The sequence below is a fragment of the Trachypithecus francoisi genome, unplaced genomic scaffold, assembly GCF_009764315.1.
Source record: "Trachypithecus francoisi isolate TF-2019V2 unplaced genomic scaffold, Tfra_2.0 Lachesis_group16, whole genome shotgun sequence".
Taxonomy (NCBI): Eukaryota; Metazoa; Chordata; class Mammalia; order Primates; family Cercopithecidae; genus Trachypithecus; species Trachypithecus francoisi.
Window position 1 is genome coordinate 13,658,615 of NW_022681461.1, and position 26,624 is coordinate 13,685,238.

The following is a 26,624-nucleotide window of genomic DNA, read 5'->3' on the forward strand; positions in this document are numbered from 1 at the left end:
GTACTTAGAATTTGTTAAGAGGGTATTTTTTTTTTTTTAGGCTACTCAAGTAAGGCAGTGGAAATGGAGAAGGAACAAAGAACTCTGTAATTGGTTGTAAATATCACTGCAACCAGACCAGTGGGTAAATTTATTTGATGTGCTTTTTACTACAATTTTAAAAAGAGAAAAAGAGAGAAAAAAGGAATAAAAGTACCCCTATTTGCCGATGACATGAATATTGATGAAGAAAATGCCAAAGAATCAACAGAAAAGCTCTATCACCTGAGTTAGCAAGATCCAGGATATAAGGCCAATATATAGCACAAAAGCCAATTTTACTTTTATATAGTTGATCCTCATTCACAGATTCCTAATTTGCCTACTCACTAAAATGTATTTGTAATCCCAAAATCAATATTTACTGCACTCTCATGGTCATTCATGAACATGTGCAGTGCAGTGAAAAATTTGAGTCATCCAACATACACATTCACAGCTGAAGTCAAAAGTGATATACTATGCCTTTTTAGTTCAGGTCTCATATAATAAACAAGTCTCCTTTTAGTGCTCTACTTAGTGCCATGTTTTTGTGCTTTTTTTTGTTTTTTTCCCAGTAATTTTGATGTTTAAAATGGTCCCCTGGCACAGTGCTCAAGTGCTACCTAGTGTACCTAAGCACAAGAAAGCTATGATCTGCCTTGTGGAGAAAATACATATTTTCGATAAGCTTATTCAGGCATGAGTTATAGCACTATTGGCTGTGTAAGTTCAATGTTAATGATTCAATAATAGATATTAAATGAGGTGTCTTCAAACCTTCAAATAAGGTTACCAACTGTACAAGCAATGGACAAAACAGTACATTTTATAATGGCACCTACCTAAAAGGCAAACACTATGCTGAAAACTATAAATTACAGATTAAAGAAATTAAAAACAACCTAAGCAAATGGAGAGATATGGATGTGTTCATGGATTGGAAGACTTTATCTGGTTAAGGTTTCAGTTCTTTCCAAATTCTTCTATAGATTCAATACAATTCCATTCAAATCCCCAGCAATCTTTTTATAAAAAATGACAAGCTGATTCTAAAATTTATATGGAAAGGCAAAGGAACTAGAATTGCCAAGACAATTTTGAAAAAGAAAAACAAAGTTGGAAGATTCACACTAACATCAAGACTTCATAGAAAGCTACAATAATCAACAGTGAGATGTTGACAAAATGATTAACATACTGGAAAATAGGAAGAGAAGACAGTCTACAAATAGACACACATATATATGATCAATTGATTTTCCACAAAGATGTAAAAGTAATTCAACAAAAACAGGATAGCCATTTGAACACACGGCACTGAAACAACTGGATATCCATATGCAAAAAACTATGAGCCTCAACCAACACCTCAAACTATGTATAAAAATTAATTCAAAATGGATCACACAGCTAAATGTAAAAACTAAAACTACAAAATATGTATAAGAAAAGTTTGCAGAAAAATCTTTGTGACCTTGGTTTCCTAAGTTTTCTTAGAAAAATGACACCAGGGTTGGACATGGTGGCTCACGCCTATAATCCTAGCACTTTGGGAGGCCAAGGTGGGAGCATCACTTGAGGACAGCAGTTCAAGACCAACCTGGGCAACAGAGCAAGACCCCACTTCCACAAAAAAATTTTAAAACAAGCTAGGGTGTGGTAGCACACATTTGTAGCTCCAGTAACTTGGGAGGCTAAGATGGGAGGATTGCTTGAGCCCAGGAGGTTGAGGCTGTAGTCAGCCATGTTTGTGCCGCAGTACCCTACCCTGGACACAAAGTGAGAATGTGTCTCTAAAAAATATTAATTAAGGCCAGGCGCGGTGGCTCACGCCTGTAATCCCAGCACTTTGGGAGGCCGAGGCGGGCGGATCACGAGGTCAGGAGATGGAGACCATCCTGGCTAACACAATGAAACCCTGTCTCTACTCTACTAAAAATACAAAAAAATTAGCTGGGCGTGGTGGCGGGCACCTGTAGTCCCAGCTGCTGGGGAAGCTGAGGCAGGAGAATGGCGTGAACCCAGGAGGCGGAGCTTGCAGTGAGCCGAGACTGCACCACTGCACTCCAGCCTGGGTGATAGAGTGAGACTGTCTCAAAAAAAAAAAAAAAAAATATATATATATATATATATACACACACACACACATAAAAATTTTTTTAAATGACATCAAAAGCATGATACATAAAAGATTTTAAAACATCTGCTCTATGAAAGACACTGTTAGGAATATAAAAAGACAAGACACACACACATGCATATCAGTCTAGAAGAAACATCTAATTGACAAAAGAAATATCTTAATATCCAAAGAATTTTTAAAATTCAGTAAGAAAACAGATATTGTCTGGGCACAGTGGCTCATGCCTACATTCTCAGCACTTCGGGAGGCCAAGGCAGGTGGATCACCTGAGGCTGGGAGTTAGACACCAGCCTGAGCAACATGGAGAAATCGATCACCTGAGGCTGGGAGTTAGACACCAGCCTGAGCAACATGGAGAAATCCCGTCTCTACTAAATATACAAAATTAGTTGGGCATGGTGGCGTATGCCTGTAGTCCCAGCTACTCTGGAGGCTGAGGCAAGATAATTGCTTGAACCCAGGAGGCAGAGGTTGTGGTGAGCCGAGATAGTGCCATTGCATGCCAGCCTGGGCAACAAGAGCAAAACTCCATCTCAAAAAAAGAAAGAAAGAAAGAAAGAAAACAAATATTAAAATGAGCAAAATACTTTTTATTGATACATAATAATGTACATATATATGGAGTACATGTGCTATTCCAATACATGCATACAGTGTGTAATGATCAAATCAGGGTAATTAGGATATCTACCACTTCAAACATTTATCATTTCTTTCTGTTGAGAACATTCCAAACCTTCTCTTCTATTTTGAAAGAAATACTAAATTATTGTTAACTATAGCCACAATGCAGTGCTATCAAACACTAGTACTTATTCCTTCTAATTGTATTTTTTTTTTTTTTAAGACAGCGTCTAGCTCTGTCGCCCAGGCTGGAGTGCAGTGGCACTCTCTCAGCTCACTGCAACCTCTGCCTCCTGAGTTCAAATGGTTCTCCTGCCTCAGCCTCTCAAGTAGCTGGGACTATAGTCACGTACCACCACGCCTGACTAATTTTTGTATTTTTAGTAGAGACGGGGTTTTACTATGTTAGACAGGCTGGTCTTGAACTCCTGACCTCATGATCTGCCAGCTTCAGCCTCCCAAAATGCTGGGATTACAGGCATAAGCCACTGTGCCTGGCCTCTAACTGTATTTTTATATCCATTAACCAGTCTATCTTCATACCTTTTGCCCTCCCTATCCTTCCCAGCCTCTGGTAACCATTGTTCTACTCTCTACCTTCCCAAGATCAACTTTTTTTAGATCCCACATGAGTTAGAACATGCAATATGTGTCTGTGCTTGGCTTATTTCACTGAACATAATGTTCTCCAGTTACATCCATGTTGCTGCAAATGATAGGATATCATTCTTTTTTATGACTGAATAATATTCCATTGTATATATACCACATTTTCTTTATCCATTCATCTGCTGATGGATTCAGGCTTTTCCATATCATGGAAACTGTAAATAGTACTGTAATGAACACTGGAATGCAGATATCTCTTCAATACATTCATTTCCTTTTAGTTTATACCTTACAGTGAAATTGCTGGATCATATGGTAGATCTATTTTTATTTTTTATTTTTTTTGAGACGGAGTCTCGCTCTGTCGCCCAGGCTGGAGTGTAGTGGCTGGATCTCAGCTCACTGCAAGCTCTGCCTCCCGGGTTTACACCATTCTCCTGCCTCAGCCTCCGGAGTAGCTGGGACTACAGGCGTCCGCCACCTCGCCCGGCTAGATTTTTGTATTTTTTAGTAGAGACGGGGTTTCACCGTGTTAGCCAGGATGGTCTTGATCTCCTGACCTTGTGATCCGCCCGTCTCGGCCTCCCAAAGTGCTGGGATTACAGGCTTGAGCCACCGCGCCCGGCCTTATTTTTATTCTTTTGAGGAACCTCTATACTGTTTTTTACAGAGGCTATACTAATTTATATTCCCAATTAAACTGTCCTACCATTCCCCTTTCTCTCTATCCTCACAAGCATCTTTTTGTTTTTTTGTCTTTTTGATAGCAATTTTAACTGGGGTGCGATGAAATCTCATTGTGGTTTGATTTGCATTTCCCTGATTCACGATGTTGAATATTTTTTTCATGTACCTGTTGGCCACCTGCACATCTTCTTTTGTGAAATTCCTATTCAGATCATTTGCCCATTTTAAAAATCAGATTTTTGGCTTTTTGCTATTGTTTCAGCTCCTTATATATTCTTGTTATTAATCCCTTGTCAGATGGGTATTTTGCAAATATTTTCTCTGATTCAATAGGTTGTCTCTTTACTCTGTTGGTTATTTCCTTTGCTGTACAGAAGCTTTTTAGCTTAATATAATTCCATCTGTCGATTTTTGCTTTTATTGCCTGTGCTTTTTTTTTTTTTTAAGAGATGGCGTCTCTCACTCTATCACCCAGACTGGAGTGCAATGGCTCAATCTCAGCTCATTGCAAGCTCCGCCTCCCGAGTTCATGCCATTCTCCTGCCTCAGCCTCCCAAGTAGCTGGGACTACAGGCGCCCGCCACCACGCCCGGCTAATTTTTGTAGTTTTAGTAGAGGCGGGGTTTCACTGTGTTAGCCAGGATGGTCTCGATCTCCTGACCTCGTGATCTGCCTGCCTCAGTCTCCCAAAGTGCTGGGATTACAGGCTTGAGTCATCGTGCCCGGCTGCCTGTGCTTTTAAGTTTTTACCCCAAAAAAGTCTTTGCCCAGAACACTGTCCTGAAGCATTTCCACAATGTTTTTGCCTAGTAGTTTCATAGTTTCAGGTCTTACATTTAAGTATTTAATCCACAAAATGAGAAAGATTTGAAAGGATACTTCAGTCCAGGCATAGTGGCTCACACCTATAAGCCTGGCACTTTGGGAGACCAAGGCAGGAGGATCACTTGAGCCCAGGAATTAAAGACCAGCCTGGACAACATATTGAGATCTTGTCTCTACAAAAATATAAACAAAATTAGGTGGGCATGGTGGCATGTGCCAGTGGTCTCAACTACTCAGGAGGTTGAGATGGGAGGATCACTTGAGCCTGGGAGGTCGAGGCTGCAGTAAGCCAAGGTCACATCACTGCATTCAGCCTGGGTAACAGAGCAAGACCGTGTCTCAACAAAAAAAACAAACAGAAGGCAAAAAGAAAAACGATATGGATACTTCACCAAAGAAAATATGCAGATGGCAAATAAACACAGGAAAACATGTTCAATATTATTAGACATTAGGGAAATGCAAAATTAAAATCAAAGGTGATATCACTACACACGTAAAATAAAAAATAACGGCCGGGCGCAGTGGCTCAAGCCTGCAATCCCACCACTTTGGGAGGCCGAGACAGGCGGATCACAAGGTCAGGAGATGGAGACCATCCTGGCTAACCTGGTGAAACCCCATCTCTACTAAAAAGTACAAAAAATTTGCCAGGCGAGGTGGCGGGCGCCTGTAGTCCCAGCTACTCGGGAGGCTGAGGCAGAAGAATGGCGTAAACCCGGGAGGCGGAGCTTGCAGTGAGCTGAGATCCGGCCACTGCACTGCAGCCTGGGCGAAAGACTGAGACTCCGTCTCAAAAAAAAATAAAATAAAATAAAAAATAACTGACAATACCAACTACTAGAATTCTCATTGCTAGTGAGAATGCATAATGGCACAGCCACTATGGAAAAGAGCTTGGCAGGTTTCTACAAAGGAAAACAGTTGGGCCAGGTGCAGTGGCTGATGCCTGTAATCCCAGCACTTTGAGAGGCTGAGGAGGACAGACTGCTTGAGCCTGGGAGTTCGACACCTGCCTGAGCAACACAGCAAAACCCTGTCTCTACCAAAAATGCGAAAATTAGCCAGACATCGTGGTGCATGCCTGTAGTCCCAGCTACTCAGAAGCCCAAGGGAGGAGGATCACCTGAGCCCAGGAGGACAAGGCTGCAGTGAGCTGTGATCATACCTCTGCTCTCCAGCCTGGGCGATAGAGCAAGACCCTGTCTCAAAACAAAATAAAACAAAACAAAAGGAGAACAGTTTAGCATTTTCTTAGAAATCAAAACATACACTTACCATATAACCCAGCAATGCAACTGCAAGGTATTTACTCAAGAGAGTAAATACTTTTGACATCCATTAAAATCCTGTATATGGCCAGGTGTGGTGGCACACACCCGTAATCCCAACACTTGGGGAAACTAAGGTGGGAGGGTCACTTGAGGCCAGGAGTTTAAAATCAGCCTGGGCAATACGGCAAGACTCTATCTCTCACAAAAAATTAAAAAACTGAATATGGTGGCGCATGCCTGTAGTCCTAGCTCCCTGGGAGGCAGAGGTAGGAGGATCACTTGAGCCCAGGAGGTTGAGGCTGCAGTGAGTCATGTCTGCACTACTGCACTCCAGCCTGAGTGACAGACTGAGACTCTGTCTCAAAAAAAAACCCACCCACATGTCCTTAATTTGGTCAATTGATAAACTGATAATATCCATACAATGGAATACTATTTAATAATAAAAATAAACTATGGACACAAGGAATGATATGTATGAATGTCAAATTCAGTATAAGTGAAGGAATAATTCCATTTATATGACATTCAGGAAAAACTCAACACTATACAAACAGAAAACAGTTCAGTGGTTGCCAAAGGCTGGAAATGTGGAAAGAGGTTGACAACAAGGGGCAAAAGAAAATTTTGGGGGTGATGGAACTGTTCTATAACATGACAATAGTGGTGGTGGTTGGTGGTTACACGACTGTATCTGTTTATCAAAACTCAGAACTATACACCAAAAAATATGAATTTTACTGAAGGTAAATTATACTCCAATTAAAAAACTGAAGGTAAACACCAAAAGAATAGAAATATACCAACTTTCAAACTAGCTGAGGAAAACAAAGAATAAAGAAAACAATCTAACAGAAGGCATAAAAGGAGCAGAAAAATGATAAAAATAAAAACAATAGGCCGGGCGCGGTGGCTCAAGCCTGTAATCCCAGCACTTTGGGAGGCCGAGACGGGCGGATCACGAGGTCAGGAGATCGAGACCATCCTGGCTAACACAGTGAAACCCCATCTCTACTAAAAATACAAAAACTAGCCGGGCGAGGTGGCGGGCGCCTGTAGTCCCAGCTACTCCGGAGGCTGAGGCAGGAGAATGGCGTAAACCCGGGAGGCGGAGCTTGCAGTGAGCTGAGATCCCGCCACTGCACTGCACTCCAGCCTGGGTGACAGAGCAAGACTCCGTCTCAAAAAAAATAAATAAATAAATAAAATAAAATAAAATAAAAACAATAAGGGGGCAGGCCGGGCGCGGCGGTTCAAGCCTGTAATCCCAGCACTTTGGGAGGCCGAGGTGGGTGGATCACCTGAGGTCAGGAGTGTGAGTCAACATGGTGAAACCCCATCTCTACTAAAAATACAGAAATTAGCTGGGTGTGGTGGTGCATGCTTGTAATCCCAGCTACTCAGGAGGCTGAGGCGGAAAATCACTTGAATCCAGAAGGCAGAGGTTGCAGTGAGCCAAGATCGCACCACTGCACTACAGCCTGGGTGACGGAGTGAGACTCCATCTCAAACAAACAAACAAACAAACAAATAAATAAATAAAATCATGGCTCTTAGTTGCACCAATTCAATAAGGTGCCTATTTCCTCCAGTAAAATTTAAGTAACACGGTGCTGGCAAACAGACCTAGTATAATTTTCAAAGGTGTTGTAAAAATGTGATGACAGACATTAGATTAGGTAAACTGAAATGAGGACAGTGTCCTTTCAGTTGACTTTGAAACTTCAAAAGAAATGAATCAGTAAGAAAAGAAGAAAGATTGATTGGTTATGAACTGAAAAGGTCAAGGCTGGACAGAAAATGAACAAGAATGAATTTCAGAGATATTAATCCTCTATTTCCCACCAGGTACAGATGTATAAACAGAGAATTGAAGACTTTGCTGAAAATAAATTAAAACCTATTTTGTAAGACTTTAAAAATTTGTTAAAGGTATCAATAAAAAATGTACTTCTACATCTACAATGTTATCTAAACCTCAAAACAGTAGTTTTTTGATAGAGTATTATCTATTTGACAATGATGAAACTGAGACATGAAGATTAAGGCATAAAAATCATATCCAGGCCGGGCGTGGTGGCTCAAGCCTGTAATCCCAGCACTTTGGGAGGCCGAGACGGGCGGATCACGAGGTCAGGAGATCGAGACCATCCTGGCTAACATAGTGAAACCCCGTCTCTACTAAAAATACAAAAAATTAGCCGGGCGAGGTGGCGGGCGCCTGTAGTCCCAGCTACTTGGGAGACTGAGGCAGGAGAATGGCATGAACCCGGAGGCGGAGCTTGCAGTGCGCTGAGATCTGGCCACTGCACTCCAGCCCGGGCGACAGAGCGAGACTCCGTCTCAAAAAAAAAAAAAAAAAAAAAAAAAAAAAAAAAAAAATCATATCCAAAAGCAGACCCAGAACTAAAACATAAATTCTGCTAATCTCCATTCCTATTTTTCTGTCAACTTAAGTGGAAAGAGGAAGTAAAACCAGTCCCTCAATTCAAAACCCACTTATGTATAAAATTCACATATAAACGGCCACTCTATAAGAGTGGTTTGTTGGTACAATAACGAACAAACTTCTCAGGTCTCACGTAAAAAACAAGTTCATCTAATGTTTTCTAAATTGTTTCATTTACAAAATCAAATGAAAGAAAAACTTAAAAATATCACCTACACCTACTATATTTATCTTTGTGATAGCTTCGACATAGTGCTGCAGTTAAGTACTACTTTTCCTTTTGCTATAACTCTACTAACATAGCACATCATTTTTACATTTTTTGAATATTACAAACTGATATGCTAAGGCTTATGCATCAGTTTATTTTTTAATTCATTTTTTTAAATTCCAAACTTGCTCTTCCTTGTATGTGCTATTTTTTTGTTTGTTTGTTTTTGAGACGGAGTCTCACTCTGTCACCCAGGCTGGAGTGCAGTGGCACAATCTCGGCTCACGGCACACTCCGCCTCCCCGATTTCCGCCATTCTTCTGCTGCCTCAGCCTCCCGAGTAACTGGGACTACAGGCACCCGCCACCACGCCCGGCTAATTTTTTAGTAGAGATTGGGTTTCACCGTGTTAGCTAGATGGTCTCAATCTCCTGACCTCGTGATCTGCCCGCCTGGGCGTCCCAAAGTGCTGGGGATTACAGGCGTGAGCCACCGCGCCCGGTTGTATGTGCTATTGAACACCGCAAGTGGCAAAACTCCTTTCAGCCAGAAGTTGGGATAAATTCTGAAAAACACTGCTCAGTGAACCCCAACAACTAAACTGTTCCATTAAACGTGTGTCAGTCCTAATTAATAACTCTAAGTACTACTCTCAACTTCTGAAGCCGACATACTATAAATTTACAGTAATGTTATCATAACTAGGCAAACAAAAAAAATTCCAGTGACTGAACACCCAAAAGATAACCAAGACACCTGTAAAACACAAGCAAATGTGATAAGAGATACTTAACACTGTATGAGCATTCCAATACAACTATTCTCAAATATTTTATCAAAAAGTCAAGAACTTCAGGAGAAAAAAAATAACTGCTAATGTACATCTGTTACACAGATTTCTTCACTTAACAGTAAAGTAGAAAGTAGGATTGATCTAGGATACTGATACAATTCCTACAATTGCATGTCTTAATTATAATAAAAAAAGATGTATAACATGTTATTTTTCCTACAGAAAAGCTTATTAAAATGTTTAATCAAATGGAAAAATATTAAGTAAGATCTATATTATAAAGTTTAGACTGAATATTAATAATTGAGATCTTTAATAATTTGGTAAATTATATTAATGGCATCTAGTCCTTCAGAAAATTCCTAAGGTTTTCATCCTTCCTTTGCTTAGGAAATTGGGTAACCATAGTCACAAGCAGGTAGAAGCAGCTCAGAGGCGGAGATTAGCAAGGGCAGCACAAATTCCCGTGTGCTAATGTACAAAGAACAGCTCCTGATCCTAAAGAACTCCACTGTCCAAGAAAATAATAATAAATTTGGAAAAAATGTCTTTTAAATTATACATTAAGATATGTTCGGGTCGGGCGTGGTGGCTCATGCCTGTAATCCTAGCATTTTGGGAGGCTGAGGCGGGTGGATCATCTGAGGTCAGGAGTTCAAGACCAGCCTGACCAACATGGAGAAGCCCCGTCTCTCCTAAAAATACAAAAAAATTAGCCAAGCCTGGTGGCGCATGCCTGTAATCCCAGCTACTTGGGAGGCTGAGACAGGAGAATCGTCTGAACCCAGGAAGCAGAGGGTGCAGTGAGCCGAGATTGTGCCATTGCACTTCAGTCTGGGTGACAAGAACGAAACTTTGTTTCAAAAAATTAAATAAATAAATAATAAAAAAGATGTTCAAAGCTGGTAATCCCAGCAGTATGGGAGGCGAAGGCGGATGGATCACCTGAGGTCAGGAGTTCCAGATCAGCCTGACCAACATGGAGAAACCTCGTCTCTACTAAAAATACAAAAAAATCAGCCGAGCGTAGTGGCGCATGCCTGTAATCCCAGCTACTAGGAAGGCTGAGGCAGGAGAATCGTTTGAACCCAGGAGGCAGAGGTTGCAGTGAGCCAAGATTGCACCACTGCACTCCAGCCTAGGCAAGAAGAGTGAAACTCCGGTCTCAGGAAAAAAAAAAAAAAGTATGTCCATACCATATTATCCACTTCTTTTACTTTCCAGAATAAAGGACACAATCATAAATAAGGACCAAAAAAAAGCCATATATTTAAGGAGACAATATCCTAAGTACTGTGATTTGACCTTTACAAATTAAGTGAATATATGTAATATATTATCACATATACCCCAAAACTATGCACAACTTTTTTGCATCAATAACTAACAAAATAAAGACAAAGATTTATGTGGCAGAGTGGTTACCAGTGAGTTTTTATAATTTGAAAAAAACAAACAAAATGTTCAAAATGGGAAAAAAGTTAAATATATTTCACCGCCACCATGAAATGAAAAGCTATGAAATCTTTAAAGAAACCATTTTTAAGAATAATTTAATGACACAGAAATACATTTATTTACATTTTCTGGGGGAAAAGAACACATATAAAATTACGTACAGCTTAATCCCCATTAATTTTATAATCAGAAAAAAACATTTTTAAGAAAGATGATTAGCATTGCGTGAATGACAAACTTGGCTGATCACACTAATCTACATTCTAGATCTGGACTGCCAGGAACTAAACAAAAGAGAATAAAGTGGGAAAATTTTATCACCTACCACGAAGGTCTAGGCATATTTGATTTCCAGATTAATTTTCAGTCAGCCTCATATATTCCAATCTTTTTTTTTTAATAAAAAGTGAGGCAGGAGTGTCATCCTTTTGGACATTACATGTGCCATTGCGACAACAGCTGAGACTTAAAAGCACTAACAAATATTTAAATCTACTCCACATTTCCATTATCTTCATCTAAACAATAAAGGTAAGTCTACATTTTAATTCATTGAGGATGAGTTCAAGGTAATCCTGGAATTTTTGAGAAGATACTCCAAAAATTAGGGAGGAAACATTTATACTGTGTATGACTGAAATTAGAAGTAATCAGAGATTTTTGTGGATCCTCCATAACTTAAGGTAGGGAAAAGACAGAAAAGAGAATCTGGAACCCAGTTTTGCTATGTGACCTTGGATATGTTTCTTAGCTTCTTAGTATTAGTTCGTTCATCCATAAAACAAAGATAACTAACAACTTAAAGAACTCTAAAAAGTATTAAACTGCCAGCACAAGGTTTAGCACACAGTGGGGAACTCAAGAAACAGTAGTTACAAATATTATTTTAAACAATAATCCAGCTGGATAGTGTACAATCTCAATTGTATTAGCCCATCTAAAGTAAATCTCACATCTAAGTAACATTGGGTCTAAATTCACTGAGTCCAAAATGATCACTACACCATTACACCATAGAACCAATTACACAAAACTGGAGTCAATGAATTTATGGTAAGTTCTTGAATGAACACAGGTATAAAATTAGTGGGTTGAAAAATCTTAATTTCAAACAGAATAAAAGGATGGAGAAAAAACAGACTTTCCTGTTATTTAAAGAGCAAACCTAAAAATTAAAAGAAGTAAAGAGGAAATCAAATGGGGGAAAAACAGCAACCATCCCACAATGGCATCTAGAGGGGATGAATAATTTACACCAGTCGGGGTCCGGTCTGGACAATGAAATTGGGAGGAAGAAGTTCTTATATAGGGCTGCTTACTTGTGATTCCCACTCATCACTGCTTATCAAGAAAATGATGACTGCAACAAACATACTAACTTTAAAGTACAGCATCATTATTACCGTACCGCTATTTGTGCATATTAGTGTCAATTACATGTCTCAGATTTTCAATGACAAACTCAATTAAATGTTGCAAATCCTAACTGGCGGATTAAATCTCTATAATCCAAGTATCCCCAGCCCCTACATAATCTCATCAACGTCGAATATTTAATATAACTCTGAACTTTGTGTTTTAGAGCTGAAATGTGAGTTAAGTTTTACCTACCCAACAAGATTATACACTCTTCATGGTGGGGACCATTTTAAAAATTATATTGCCACTTAAAGAGAACTTTTATAAACTCCACAATCCCGGACATTATGTTCTAACAGTATGTGTTAACGTATCCTCCCAGAATGTAAATAACGGTGTTTATCACGAAATCCTCAGTGTGCCTTAACAAGTTTTCCTCTAATCAGGCAAGTAAAAGATGCTGGGTGGATGCAATCATGGCCATTTAAAAGAATGCTGGTATACATATTTTGCAAATTACCCAAGAAGGAAACATAACAGGAATGAATCAGCACAAATTCATCACCACTAAAATATATATGAATGTATTCGGTCAATGGTGGATTTCGCTTCATGTGCAGATTATAACATCTTTATGCTTCAAAATGAGTTTGGGATTGTGGGCGGAGGCCGGAAGGTTGACGAGTAAGAATGTGGAAAGCGGGTACTACCAGGGCTGGAGATTTCCCAGGGTTGTCACCGATTGAAAGTGACCTTATGTGCCTTAACAAAGGAAGTCATGAAAGGTTGGCACAGGGGCCTTAGAAATAAGGAACCGAATACAATGCAAGTGTGAACTGAACCCGCTAGAACAGGAGCACGTTTGAGGGCGAGGGTTTTGGGGTTTTTATCTGTTTTCATCACTGCCACAACAAGACAGGCGATTTGAATGGAACGTGGAGGTCTACAACGTCTTTAGCGATATGCATTCATCTTAGGAGACGAGTGCGATATTTACTGTCTAAAAATTTTATCGGAATAAACTACAGCGACGACACTACAAAATACTTCCATCTCAGGCGCCATTACCCAAGAGGAAAGTCTCATCAGAACGGAGAGCCCTGTGAAACCGCCTGTGCCCTTCTCGGCGAGAAGTTCTCCAGGACTCTCAGGCTCGCCCCGCGTTTCCCCGGCTCCCGCCCCAGCGCAAGGCGGGCCGAGAACCGCCAGCTGCGCCTCCGGGCCCAGCCTTGGCTGACTGAGGCCCCGGACCGTTACAAACAGCGGGTTTCCGAAGCGTGGGCCGGGAACTGCGGACGCAGGAGGCCCGCACTTACCGCGGCGCAGCTAGTCCCGCAGCCCACAGCTCACAGCCCGGGGTGGGGTAAGGGGCTTCGGGCGCAAGTGTGGGCTGCGGAAACAGGGGCATAAGTCTGGGCCAAGCACCGACCTGGGCGTCCCGCATTTCCCTCGCGCAACAGCGGTCCCTGGGCCGCGCAACTGTAAGGACAGGAACCGCCGCAGCACTCTCCCAGATCCCTTTTTGCCTCTTCCCGCCCGATTTGCAGCGCGCTCGCGCCCCTCCTCCAACCCCAAAGGACTCCTTGGGGCCTGGAAAACGCCCCTTCCCCGGCCCCTCCCTGTGCGCGTGAACTAGGCAGTTGTTAGACCTCGCGAGAGGTTCACCCCCTAGTCGCTCCTCCCCCCAGCTAGTGAGTGCGCGAACGAGAAAGGAGGAGGGCGCTCCAGGCGACAGCATTGCAGACGCCATTATCCTCTGTTTCTCTGCTGCACCGACCTCGACGTCTTGCCTGTGTCCCACTTGTTCGCGGCCTATAGGTAATTGGAGTTATTGGAGCTTGGGTATTGCTGATTCGGGCATGGGCTTGGCCTCCCTGAAAGGCTGCGTTGACTTTTCCCAAGCCCGGGTTTTTCTCGAGCCCTCAGTGGCCTCACAGCCCGAAGGGAGGCGCTGGCGGGAGGCGGGGTTGTCGCCTCCCCCGTTGCCTTGATTGACGTGGCCTCGGGCCAATTGCTTTGCCCTCGCACCATCGCCGAAGCCCTGGCAGCCAATAGGGCGCGACGGCGGGGAGGACGCGAGAAGGCGGGGGAGGGGAGCCTGCGCTCGTTTTCTGTCTAGCTCCGACCGGCTGAGGCGGCGCGGCGGCGAGAGACGGCGGCCTCGCGCGGTGAGAAGCCGGGTTGGGGGAGCGGCTCGTGGAGGTGAGGGTCGGAGCCCAGTTTTTCGGCTTGAGGGAGGCGTTCTGGGGGCCGCCTTGGTGTTTGGCCGCTTCTCCGAGTGGGAACGTTGCCCGGTGTCCCCTCCCCCACCTCCGCCATTTCCCTGAGTGTGTATCCGCAGTCCGCGTTGTGGTCTTACAGACCTCGGGGATTCGTGAGGCATGTGCCTTTAGAGTGAGCTGGAGCTTTGTGGCACTGGGAACTAGGAACCTCGTGGAGGAAAGGAGCCCGGCTGGGGGAGAAGGTCGCGCCGCCGCTCTCTTTGTGTGAGCCCCGCCTCACCTTGGGTCTCCCGGCCCGGGGTCGGAGCTGGAGCGGCGGGGATGGAACAGTCAGGGCTGCCTCGGTGGCTTTGTCTCGGGCGATGGGGGGAGGATGCGGGGGATGAGACCTCGGGACCGCGTGGTGGGTGGGGGAGGGGGTCGGCGCTCGGCTCCGCCTAGTAGCACGTAGTCGCCATTACGCGGGCCGCCATTTCCTGTCGGATCCGGGTGAGGAGAGGTGGCGGCGCTTCTGCTATCGACTCTCGCTTTTTCCAGTCCTGTTCCCCGGCTGTTTCCGATCCCGGTATCGGGAGGCGGGGAGGGGAGGGCGCGTTGGCGCTCGGCCAGTCGAGCACATACTTAGCGGATTTTCGGGGTCTGGGGACTAGTGACTGCAGGACCCGAAGGGTGAACAGCACGCGGCAGCATTATTCTTATAGATAAGCCTTGCTATTTTTGCTTAAACTTTCTTGTCCGAATTTCTCCCACCCCACCTCAGAAATGGAGTGCTGGGCCAGGAGAATGTCGTTTCAGTTAGTCGTTAGAAGAGCAATAAGTCTACCAACGGTATGGGAGAATGGGAGGCATAAAAGTGCCTCGATTGTTGGCTCTTTGCTGTCTAGCCAACCTTCTAGTAGACGCCGCTTGTCAACTCCTAGTCCCGACAAGAGGGAAGCTTAAAAAGGCTGTTTGCAGGCCTGTCGACCGTTCTGGCGCGTAGACACTTTAGTTTTCATATTACAGGCGTAATTGTCGGGTTGTACTCTCTCAAGCCTAATTTAAAATAGTCCGCTAGTGACTGTTAGTTTTCAAGGGCTCCATTAGCTTCGCTGATTTATAGACTAGTAGTGTGATAGTTTGGATCTGGTCCTGTATTAGATTTTTGGATTTATCCCTCCGGTAGATTGTTGATGGATGTGTTCGCAGTGGCGATCTTGTCTTGATCTTGTCACATAAGATCGCTTCAAGCATGAGTCGAAAGAAATAGAAAAGCAATTAGAAGTTTTAGTATTAAATTAGTTTTTCCAGTGATAAGATGCATTGTAACTTTTCATAAATGTATGCTTTGTGGATGACGTTTATCTTTTCAGGCTTTTGTGAACGTGCTGTATAAAACAATTCATTGCTGTATTGGGAGTTAATTCAGTGGCTAAAAAGTTATTGTTCTAACTTAGCAAAAAATCAAACCAGGCTCCCTTGAATTTTGTTTTTTTTTTTGGCAGTCATTTGAATTGTGAAACCCTAAAATTATTCAAATTTTAGAAACAGCTAGTTTTTTGGGTTCAAATCAGTGTTGACTGATCAGAAACAAATATTTAGTAATAGGAATAAATAAAAGCAAAACTGATTTCTGTTGGTTCTTATAGGCTACTGCAGCACTGGGGTGTCAGTTGTTGGTCCGACCCAGAACGCTTCAGTTGTGCTCTGCAAGGATATATAATAATTGGTACGTTCTAGATGCAGTGTGTTTTGTTTTTTGTTTTTTGTTTTTTTTTTACAGCTTGCTTTCCAATAAGCCAAATGTACTAGCTTCTTTATTTTTCAACAGATTGGTGTGCCCATTTAATAAAAGAATATGGAAACTGAACAGCCAGAAGAAACCTTCCCTAACACTGAAACCAATGGTGAATTTGGTGAGAATAAATTTTAATTTTAACAGTATTTTTTTATTCTGTTAATTATTGCCTAGAAGTGTGGGGTGAAATTTTGGTATTTCTGTTTATGTAGATAATTTTAATTCAGTGATTTATCAGTTACATATTAGCTTTTATTTATGAAGTAGAAGTAACTGATTTGCATATAAAAATTTTTTCCTTGCATTTTGGGATTTCAAGGCCTTTGAAGTAATTTGTCACAGTATTTTGTGTTTGGTGCATTTTACTAGATGGAAGCATAAGGTTAAAGTCTATAGCAATGCCTTTGGCCTTTCTAAAACATGTCTAAGATTAGCAACAAGTCTCTTGAAACAGAATGGAGTTGCTTTGGAGACTTCGCTGCTTTCTTTGAAATCTGAACTGTTAATTTTTAAGGTAAACGCCCTGCAGAAGATATGGAAGAGGAACAAGCATTTAAAAGATCGAGAAACACTGATGAGATGGTTGAATTACGCATTCTGCTTCAGAGCAAGGTATGAATTTTATTCTTGAAAATTTGAAGGGGGTTCATACTCAAGTGGAAATTAAGATAAGATCTGGTTTGGCTTTCTAGAAAGTCAAAAGTTTTACAGGTTGAAGAATATAAAACATTTTGTTTGTGGTTCTTTCTAAACAGACTTGAAGGCTCTGGTGGTTTTGTTATTCCACTTATAATTAAGATTAAAGCCTTTGCTGTAGTGAACCACAACTACAGGTCAAGCTAGGAGGAGGGTGTGATTCTTAAAGTATTAATAGATTAAATCTTAATTATGTGTGGACTCCTTAGGAAACTGCTTGGTTGGCAGTTTATTGTTTTATCATGGGTCACAATATGAAGGTACCTACTAATACTAAATTAATTGATTTATTTTACCAAAAGGTGCTATAAAATCTGTGCTTAGTTTTATTTTATACTTGGTGTATTTCTGATGTTGAGTACTCCAAACTATTTAGTTCTCAAAGCACTTAGAATTATATTTTGGTTTTTGATTTGTTTTTGGCCTGGTCGTTTTTACATCCCCAGGTAGATTTTTATTCTTATAACAAACAGGTTAGAGGATTTTTTAGCAAAACCTAAGAGTATAGGTAGACATTAATTTTAGGGAAAGGCAAAATAATTTTTTTGTCTTTGTATATTCTCCAGAATGCTGGGGCAGTGATTGGAAAAGGAGGCAAGAATATTAAGGCTCTCCGTACAGACGTAAGTATTAAGAGATTAAACTACTACACGAGCAGCTTTCAGTTTATATGTCTATAGAAATTTAAAGATTTACATCCTAGAAATCATTTCATAGTTTAGCTACAAGACATTTGTAACAATTTATTATTACAGAATTGATTTCGAAGTTATCCATTCCTGTTTTAACAAAAGCCCAGATTGAGCAGGGTTGGGGGGGTGGTTTCTATTAAACCTCTTCACATTTTAATAAGAGTCCACCAAATTATTCACTTCATCAAGCAAGATAACATCTTAATTAGAAATAGCAACAAAGTGTAAAAGTCCTTGATTGCACCATTTCCTGTGTGTGAATCAATTACAGTATTCCTGAAAACCATTGCAGGTGGCTGGTTAAATCCAGAAAAATTTTTTTTGTTTTCTTTGGGAAGAAAAATGTCCATCTGTTCTTTGACAGCTTGCACATGGAGCACAAAGAATTTAATGTTGAGGTTGCATGATTTTAAATATGGGTAAAGAATAGAGTAGGCACTTAATCTTAAAATTGGGAAACTGTTCGTCAATGCCTATGATTTGTTTGAGTCTTCATTTTACAGTGGGTTGGTTGACTCTTGTGATTAGACACATTAAATGTTGGAAGTGCCAGAAGTGAGCACGTTTATAGGACTTGGCTACACCAAAATTTCTAAATTTTTTTTCTCATAGTGTACACATTTCTTAATGTTTTTCTTGCTAAAAATGAGGCAAATAACTTTGTGTCGAGTACTTATTTGACAGTATTTCATTTCTCTCTTGGTCGCAGATCTTTGTATGTTCCTCTTGATTACTGTAAACTGAACTTGAAAATTTGTTTAAAATTTTACAAACTTGCCTGTTAGGATCTAGGAATGCGTTTTAAAACCTCCAGACAACCAAACCAGTCTTATTAGTTAGGGTTTTTGGTGGTGTGGGAATTTTTGTTTTGTCTTTTATAAAACCTCTCTCCTCTTAATCCAGATGTTCTGTATAATTATCTGGGTTATTAATTTCCCCGTTTCCTCAAGAATTTCAGTAAACTTTGAGTCAGGTTTTGTGTCTACCCTCATGAGCCAGCCTGCTACTGAAACATCGTTTGTTTTTCTTAAAAAAATAAAAAAGGCTAGAACCATCATTTGAGGTCCTTAATGTTAGTTAAGCCACAGTCAGATTTAGAGAAGTCCATTATTGTGTTAGTCTTCAGAACAACTTAAGCTTGTTTCATTAATTGAGAGTATGAGTATAGTTTGTATTAAATTAAAATTTATTGCTTTTCCCCCTTTTCCCTCTCCTTGTTTTTTTGGCCATATATCTCCGTTGCCCATGTACTGGATCGACTTACCCCTGCGTTGCCCACCATGACGTTGGCCCATCCGCCCCTGAACGCCCATGTGAAAACCCTGGTTGGCTATGCCCAAAAATGTGCTCGTTGCCAAACGGGTACCATACTTGACAACTTCTGATTGAATGCCCATGCCCAATGCCAACATCCACGAACGCCAATGACCAATGCAGTACAATGCCAGTGTTTCAGTCCCAGACAGCAGTGGCCCCGAGCGGTATGTCCCAACAGTTTATGCCTCACTGCCTGATTAGAAAGAGAGAAATGTATTTTATTACCTGCCTTTTATATAATTAAATAGTATCCCCTTTAGACGGTGTATTGTTTTTCAAGTTTCTGTCTTATTTTCCCCATTAAGTCTTTTTGTCACTGAACTTTTACCGTGAGTTGCCCACCCAAACGATCCACTAATTTTATTTCGATGGAAGGAGCACAGCTTCAAGTGTTGCATATTTGCCGCATTGTAAATCAAATTGTTACCAAAATAGTCTCTCGCTCTGTCTTTGTGGCCCACCTTGCTTCCCAACATTGCCTGTTCATAATTTTTTCTGATGAAATGCTAACTCTGGTTCACTTTCCTTCACTTCTCATTTGTGTTGTCTTTGTTTTGTCTTGCATTTGTATTTGTTTTCTTGCAGAGCCCATTAGTGATCTAATTTCTAACTGGTATTCATAACCTTACTCCAGATACAATGTTCACCACTCGCATATTCCCCCACTTTGCCTAAGAGAAGGTGTGCCAGTTTTACCAATGTAACAGCGAGGGTATCCTTAACTTAGTGGTGGCGGGGAACATAAATATTCAACTCTGCTTCAGTTCTGGTCAGTTTATTGCCCACTTAATCTGAGCCCTTCCAAAAGCCCATTCTCTCTGTCTCTCTGCAAGTCTCCTAATATTGTTATCATGTCTGTATTGGGTATAAAACAAAATGCATGTGAGAAATCTATAAATAGGCTACTTTAAATGGGGAATATTAAATAATTGTATGTTACATCTCTGTAAAAGTTTGTATGACTTGGTGACAAACACAAAACTCATTTTTCTTTTCCGCCTTTTTTGTATTATCTGGTATTTGTGGTGTTTGACAGCATATTGAGTATCAGTGCTGATATTGAAACAATTGGAGAAATTCTGAAGAAAATCATCCCTACCTTGGAAGAGGTAGGCTCATTATTTTTTTTAAATATATTTCACAATATGAGGGGGGAATGTTTAAAGTGTATTGTATTGGGGTATGATGGGGGAGGTGGAAAGACAATGGATATAACAGTTTGCAGCAGTATGTTAACGTACTACATAATTTTGTACATACATAATTTGTTTTTTTAAAAAAAACAAAAAACAGGCTGACCACTCCTGGAGTAAATGTGAACTTATCTGTGGTCATGTGCTTTCATGGGTTTAGTATGTATTTTATGGGCTTTAGTTTTAGAAAAGAGATTTTTTAGAGTATTTGTGGGAATATGTTGAAAAGGAGAATTATTTAGATTTGGGATTTTACGACTACGTAATTCACTTAGGTATATAGAGGAAAGTATTTTATGTTTTATATCATCTTAATGTTGAGTAAAGCAGTTTCTCATTTAATAATATAGGTTTAAAATATGTTGTAGTAGCTTTACCAATATATGCGACAATAGCCTGATCACGCTAGACACTTAACCTATTACTCTTATTTTTCTACTTTCAGGGCCTGCAGTTGCCATCACCCACTGCAACCAGCCAGCTCCCGCTCGAATCTGATGCTGTGGAATGCTTAAATGTATGTCATAGTGCCATTGAACCCCACTGAAGTATGGAGCCTGGCCCATAGGATCGATTATATTTTTAACATAGTGTGCTTTTCCCATCTCTATAGAAAAAGGCTTAAAAACATGATACATGAATGGTCTTACAACTCACTGTTGACCCTGCTCCATGCTGCAGTGGGAATTAACTACATTTGCAAAGTGCTTTGCAGTCATTTTTATTATGGTGTTATTTGAATGTTAATAATAATTTTGTGGTAACAGCGACATGCTAAATGGCTGCAGTGTGGGTATGGTGTTGCAGGACCTGAAAATAAAATAGTTTTTTAAGGTGGTGCAGAATGTCCTTTTTGGGCCTGGCTATTGAGGATAATAAGCACATAACTGGTAAAGTTATTGAAATATAAATTCAGGTTGCTCACTGCAACAGTATATTATTGTTATGCTTATAGCAGATAAGTGTGTATTGGGGAATTGTTGATTTGAGACTAAAATTTTATAACTCTCCCTCCACAGTACCAACACTATAAAGGAAGTGACTTTGACTGCGAGTTGAGGCTGTTGATTCATCAGAGTCTAGCAGGAGGAATTATTGGGGTCAAAGGTGCTAAAATCAAAGAACTTCGAGAGGTAAAAAAAAAAAAATTCTGCCATATTCCTTGCTGGAAAGTAAATTTTCATATAGACTTGTTTCTTTGAGCTTCTCTCACTTCCCTTCTGAGTTCCCTCCGAAGATTGCTTATCACAAATGACAAAAAATGTCTGGCATTGCTATTACTTTGTCAAAATTTTTATACTATTGCAAAGTCGTGCGATAATGAGGTTTTTATATTATGGGGGGATAATTGTTGAATTCAAATGCAATTTTCACTGAACCTACGAAAGCTAATTTTCTTCTAATTTTTTTTTTTATGATCTTACTACAGAACACTCAAACCACCATCAAGCTTTTCCAGGAATGCTGTCCTCATTCCACTGACAGAGTTGTTCTTATTGGAGGAAAACCCGATAGGGTTGTAGAATGCATAAAGATCATCCTTGATCTTATATCTGAGGTACTTCTGAACACGTTTCTTTACATGTGGTTTTATGAAACAAAGTGATAACCTGCAAAAGTAGCTTCAGATCATTTAGTGTAATAGTCTTTATTTGCCCTTCCTTAGCAATTTTCTATCACCTGGCTTCAGGTGGAGAGTGGTAATTTTGTTGGTGGTATTTCTAGAGCCCTTGATCCTTCGAATGAATTTCCTAGAGTGTTGCTTGTGTCTTTGTAACTACGCTGCAGGGCTGCAGGGCTTCCTATCTCAGGTGCCTCAGTATGGATTACAGGCTTGCCAAGATACTGATCTCTTCAGCCCTTGTTGTGAAATGTGCATTGTAGTTTGTTATGTGTAAAATGGGAGGGCTTTGTGGTTTCTTATGGTCTTAAGTGTAAGAGCAAGCTGTTACTTCTCCCTGCACAGGCAATAGAACTCACTTACGTTTAGCACTTGCCAAAAGTATTGGATTTCTTGGGAATCTTTACTTTGCTACTGTTAGTGTTGACGTAATTCCTGTTTCTGCCTCTAGTACCTCCTGATGGGGGAATGACTTGTATTTTGTTGATGATAGAAGGGTTGGTATGAAGCGGGGCTCTTTTTCTTCAGTCTGTAAGTTTGTTCTATCTCTGTTTTTAGTCTCCCATCAAAGGACGTGCACAGCCTTATGATCCAAATTTTTACGATGAAACCTATGATTATGGTGGTTTTACAATGATGTTTGATGACCGCCGTGGACGCCCAGTGGGATTTCCAATGCGAGGAAGAGGTGGTTTTGACAGAATGCCTCCTGGTCGGGGTGGGCGTCCCATGCCTCCATCTAGAAGAGATTATGATGATATGAGTCCTCGTCGAGGACCGCCTCCCCCTCCTCCTGGACGAGGCGGCCGGGGTGGTAGCAGAGCTCGGAATCTTCCTCTTCCTCCACCACCACCACCTAGAGGGGGGTAAGTTTTTGTTTTTTTCATCTATGAATTGTTAACCTACAAGAGGCTGCGCTTAGTGATACACAAGGTAGACTTTGATTTGATATGTGTGGCATGTAAACAAGTTTAGATTACAACAAGTACTATGCTTGCAGAGACCTCATGGCCTATGACAGAAGAGGGAGACCTGGAGACCGTTACGACGGCATGGTAAGAACTTTGGTTTATTACCAGTGTTCTGTGTATGTGAGGGTTGTAACAATATAGTTCACATTTTGTTGAAGGTTATAGTAATTAAAAAGCTTTTCTTACAAGTACATTTTGTTTGAATTACTAGTTAAATCATTACTTCTGTTATTTGCTGCTAGAGGATTACGACTTTACTGAGCTTTGTTCCCCTCAATTACATAATTGCTGCCTATATATGTACCCTCTTTTGTTTTAATGTAACATGCAAATTAGGCATATAAAAACAGCTCTATAACAAAATACAGTGCCGGGTTCATGTTAATATTTTTATTGCTAACAGGTTGGTTTCAGTGCTGATGAAACTTGGGACTCTGCAATAGATACATGGAGCCCATCGGAATGGCAGATGGCTTATGAACCACAGGTTGAGTATCATGGTTGTTCGTGTGTATATCAGTGATAATTTAAGATGTTTACCTGCTCTCCAGTAAGTTTTTTATTCCCCAGAGGATACTTACTGAAACTAGGATACGGGATGACTTTGGTTTCCTGAATAGAGGGATTTTATGAGTATTAAAATACTTGAATAGTGAAGCTGGGTGCAGTGGTGCTCACTCAACCCCAACTACAAAAAAGTCTGAGGCAGGAGGATCACTTCATCCCAAGAGTTTGAGACCAGCCTGGGCAACATAGCAAGACTCCATTTTTATTGAATGAATTTTTTTTAAAAGTACAGGTAGTAATTACAACAGCAAAGTAATTTTCTATTTTTTTCTTTCTGTTTTTAGGGTGGCTCCGGATATGGTAAGTTTTCTCCTTTGTGAAATCAAACATTAATTTCATACTTTTTAAATGAACTTATTGCTCATTATTTAAATCAGATTATTCCTATGCAGGGGGTCGTGGCTCATATGGTGATCTTGGTGGACCTATTATTACTACACAAGTAACTATTCCCAAAGATGTAAGTATCTTTAACACTATGAGGAACATTTTATCACTTTTATGATTATTCCTCCTTTCTGTTTATTTTTTAAGTCAGAAGGTTTTAACAAAAATACACATTTAGGTATGAGGTTATGTTCATAGGCTTTAGTGAGCTGGGTTTTCTGCTGTTTGAGCCTTGTCAAGTGATCAGTGCTGTTAATAAAAATAGTTGAGGGTTTTGAGCCCTTAATTAGCTAATTAAGGATAACATTAGTAAGTGTGACATAAATGCATTGTAACTCAAACTTGGACAGGTTTAGGGAGCATTAGATAATCAGTTAACCAAGAGTCTGAATGAATTAATACACTTCATGCTCCTTGAAAATACAGGTAGTAAATGGTAAAAGTATATCGTAAACACATACTTTTAAAAAATCTTTTCAGTTGGCTGGATCTATTATTGGCAAAGGTGGTCAGCGGATTAAACAAATCCGTCATGAGTCGGGAGCTTCGATCAAAATTGATGAGCCTTTAGAAGGATCCGAAGATCGGATCATTACCATTACAGGAACACAGGACCAGATACAGAATGCACAGTATTTGCTGCAGAACAGGTCAGTTTAAGTTTAGCTTTGTGTTAGCTTATACATACTAAAACCTTTAAAGAGCTTTTCTTCTCAATTGATTTTTTTCTTTTAGAAGCCATGGTGTCTCAACCTTTTGGGGACCTAACTTCTAAACATTCTAATAGTTTGCCTTGAATTTTCTTCTGCTTTCTTACTAAAAACGAAGACATTCAATACTAATCTTGCTGGAAGAAGCCTTAACCAAGCAAACTTCTCATTTCTCTGGTGAAAACTGCTGCCAAAACCACTTGTTACAAAATTGTACAGAGCCTGTAGAAAATATAGAAGATTCATTGGATGTTGGCCTAGTTCTGTGTGGAAGACTAGTGATTTTGTTGTTTTTAGATAACTAAATCGACAACAAATCACAGTCTGCCATATGGCACAGGCCATGCCTCTACAGGACAAATGATTGGTGCTGTAAAATGCAGCATTTCACACCTTACTAGCATTCTTTGTCTTTTCTACCAAATATTAACAACTTTCAATTCCGTTTTCTTAATTCTGTTCTTCTAATGTCTATTTACTGCTCATCGTTTTTCTTGACATTTAACATTGCTTAATTTGTAATTGCTTACGGTTTTTGAACTCTTCTAATTGTAATGGACATGTTGGTCATTTTAATTTAGCATTGAAATTGTCTTGATGTTGATTAAGATGTTACGAGCAAAAATTCTAATTCGCACTTTTTTTTCTTTTCTTTTATAGTGTGAAGCAGTATGCAGATGTTGAAGGATTCTAATGCAAGATATTTTTTCTTTTTTATAGTGTGAAGCAGTATTCTGGAAAGTTTTTCTAAGACTAGTGAAGAACTGAAGGAGTCCTGCATCTTTTTTTTTTTATCTGCTTCTGTTTAAAAAGCCAACATTCCTCTGCTTCATAGGTGTTCTGCATTTGAGGTGTAGTGAAATCTTTGCTGTTCACCAGATGTAATGTTTTAGTTCCTTACAAACAGGGTTGGGGGGGGGAAGGGCGTGCAAAAACTAACATTGAAATTTTGAAACAGCAGCAGAGTGAGTGGATTTTATTTTTTGTTATTGTTGGTGGTTTAAAAAAATTCCCCCCATGTAATTGTGAACACCTTGCTTTGTGGTCACTGTAACATTTGGGGGGTGGGACAGGGAGGAAAAGTAACAATAGTCCACATGTCCCTGGCATCTGTTCAGAGCAGTGTGCAGAATGTAATGCTCTTTTGTAAGAAACGTTTTATGATTTTTAAAATAAATTTAGTGAACCTATTTTTGGTGGTCATTTTTTTTTTAAGACAGTCATTTTAAAATGGTGGCTGAATTTCCCAACCCACCCCCAAACTAAACACTAAGTTTGATTTTCAGCTCCTCTGTTGGACATATAAGTGCATCTCTTGTTGGACATAGGCAAAATAACTTGGCAAACTTAGTTCTGGTGATTTCTTGATGGTTTGGAAGTCTATTGCTGGGAAGAAATTCCATCATACATATATTCATGCTTATAATAAGCTGGGGATTTTTTGTTTTTGCAAATGCTTGCCCCTACTTTTCAACATTTTCTATGTTAGTAGTTGTGAAGAACTAAGGTGGGGAGCAGTACTACAAGTTGAGTAATGGTATTAGTATATACCAGAATTCTGATTGGCAGCAAGTTTTATTAATCAGAATAACACTTGGTTATGGAAGTGACTAATGCTGAAAAAATTGATTATTTTTATTAGATAATTTCTCACCTATAGACTTAAACTGTCAACTTGCTCTAGTGTCTTATTAGTTAAACTTTGTAAAATATATATATACTTGTTTTTCCATTGTATGCAAATTGAAAGAAAAAGATGTACCATTTCTCTGTTGTATGTTGGATTATGTAGGAAATGTTTGTGTACAATTCAAAAAAAAAAAAGATGAAAAAAGTTCCTGTGGATGTTTTGTGTAGTATCTTGGCATTTGTATTGATAGTTAAAATTCACTTCCAAATAAATAAAACACCCATGATGCTAGATTTGATGTGTGCCCAATTTGAACAAGGGTTGATTGACACCTGTAAAATTTGTTGAAACGTTCCTCTTAAAAGGAAATACAGTAATCTTATATATA

At 40.1% G+C, this 26,624-nt stretch overlaps 2 protein-coding genes across 13 annotated transcripts in view; one reads left to right on the forward strand and one right to left on the reverse strand.

The window, feature by feature from the left end:
* RMI1 (RecQ mediated genome instability 1) overlaps window positions 1–14,203 on the reverse strand; it is a 26,944-nt gene extending 12,741 nt beyond the window's left edge. Inside the window, exon 1 of one of the 2 annotated variants that reach the window (XM_033236942.1) lies at window positions 13,883–14,058. Coding sequence is in view for 1 of the 2 variants with exons in the window: in XM_033236943.1 (XP_033092834.1) it covers window positions 13,883–14,203 (321 nt within the window). In the remaining variant the exon portion in view is untranslated. Of the gene's footprint in view, window positions 1–13,882 lie in introns of both variants that reach the window. The other variant, XM_033236943.1, reaches the window with a different exon arrangement.
* Window positions 13,992–26,624, forward strand: HNRNPK (heterogeneous nuclear ribonucleoprotein K). 11 transcript variants are annotated; one of them, XM_033236944.1, is made up of 17 exons: window positions 13,992–14,271; window positions 16,304–16,383; window positions 16,486–16,570; window positions 16,967–17,064; window positions 17,715–17,771; window positions 19,278–19,321; window positions 20,194–20,266; window positions 20,796–20,867; window positions 21,370–21,483; window positions 21,780–21,908; window positions 22,530–22,837; window positions 22,972–23,026; window positions 23,346–23,429; window positions 23,794–23,809; window positions 23,887–23,969; window positions 24,377–24,546; window positions 25,267–26,624. In XM_033236944.1, exons 3-17 carry the CDS (start codon window positions 16,513–16,515, stop codon window positions 25,298–25,300), a joined length of 1,395 nt encoding a protein of 464 aa, XP_033092835.1. In that variant the 5' UTR covers window positions 13,992–14,271; window positions 16,304–16,383; window positions 16,486–16,512; the 3' UTR covers window positions 25,301–26,624. The 11 variants fall into 11 exon arrangements, with proteins under 11 accessions (XP_033092835.1, XP_033092839.1, XP_033092841.1 ...); XM_033236948.1 differs by having other exon boundaries at window positions 25,327–26,527; XM_033236945.1 differs by lacking the exon at window positions 13,992–14,271 and adding an exon at window positions 14,493–14,621 and having other exon boundaries at window positions 25,267–26,527.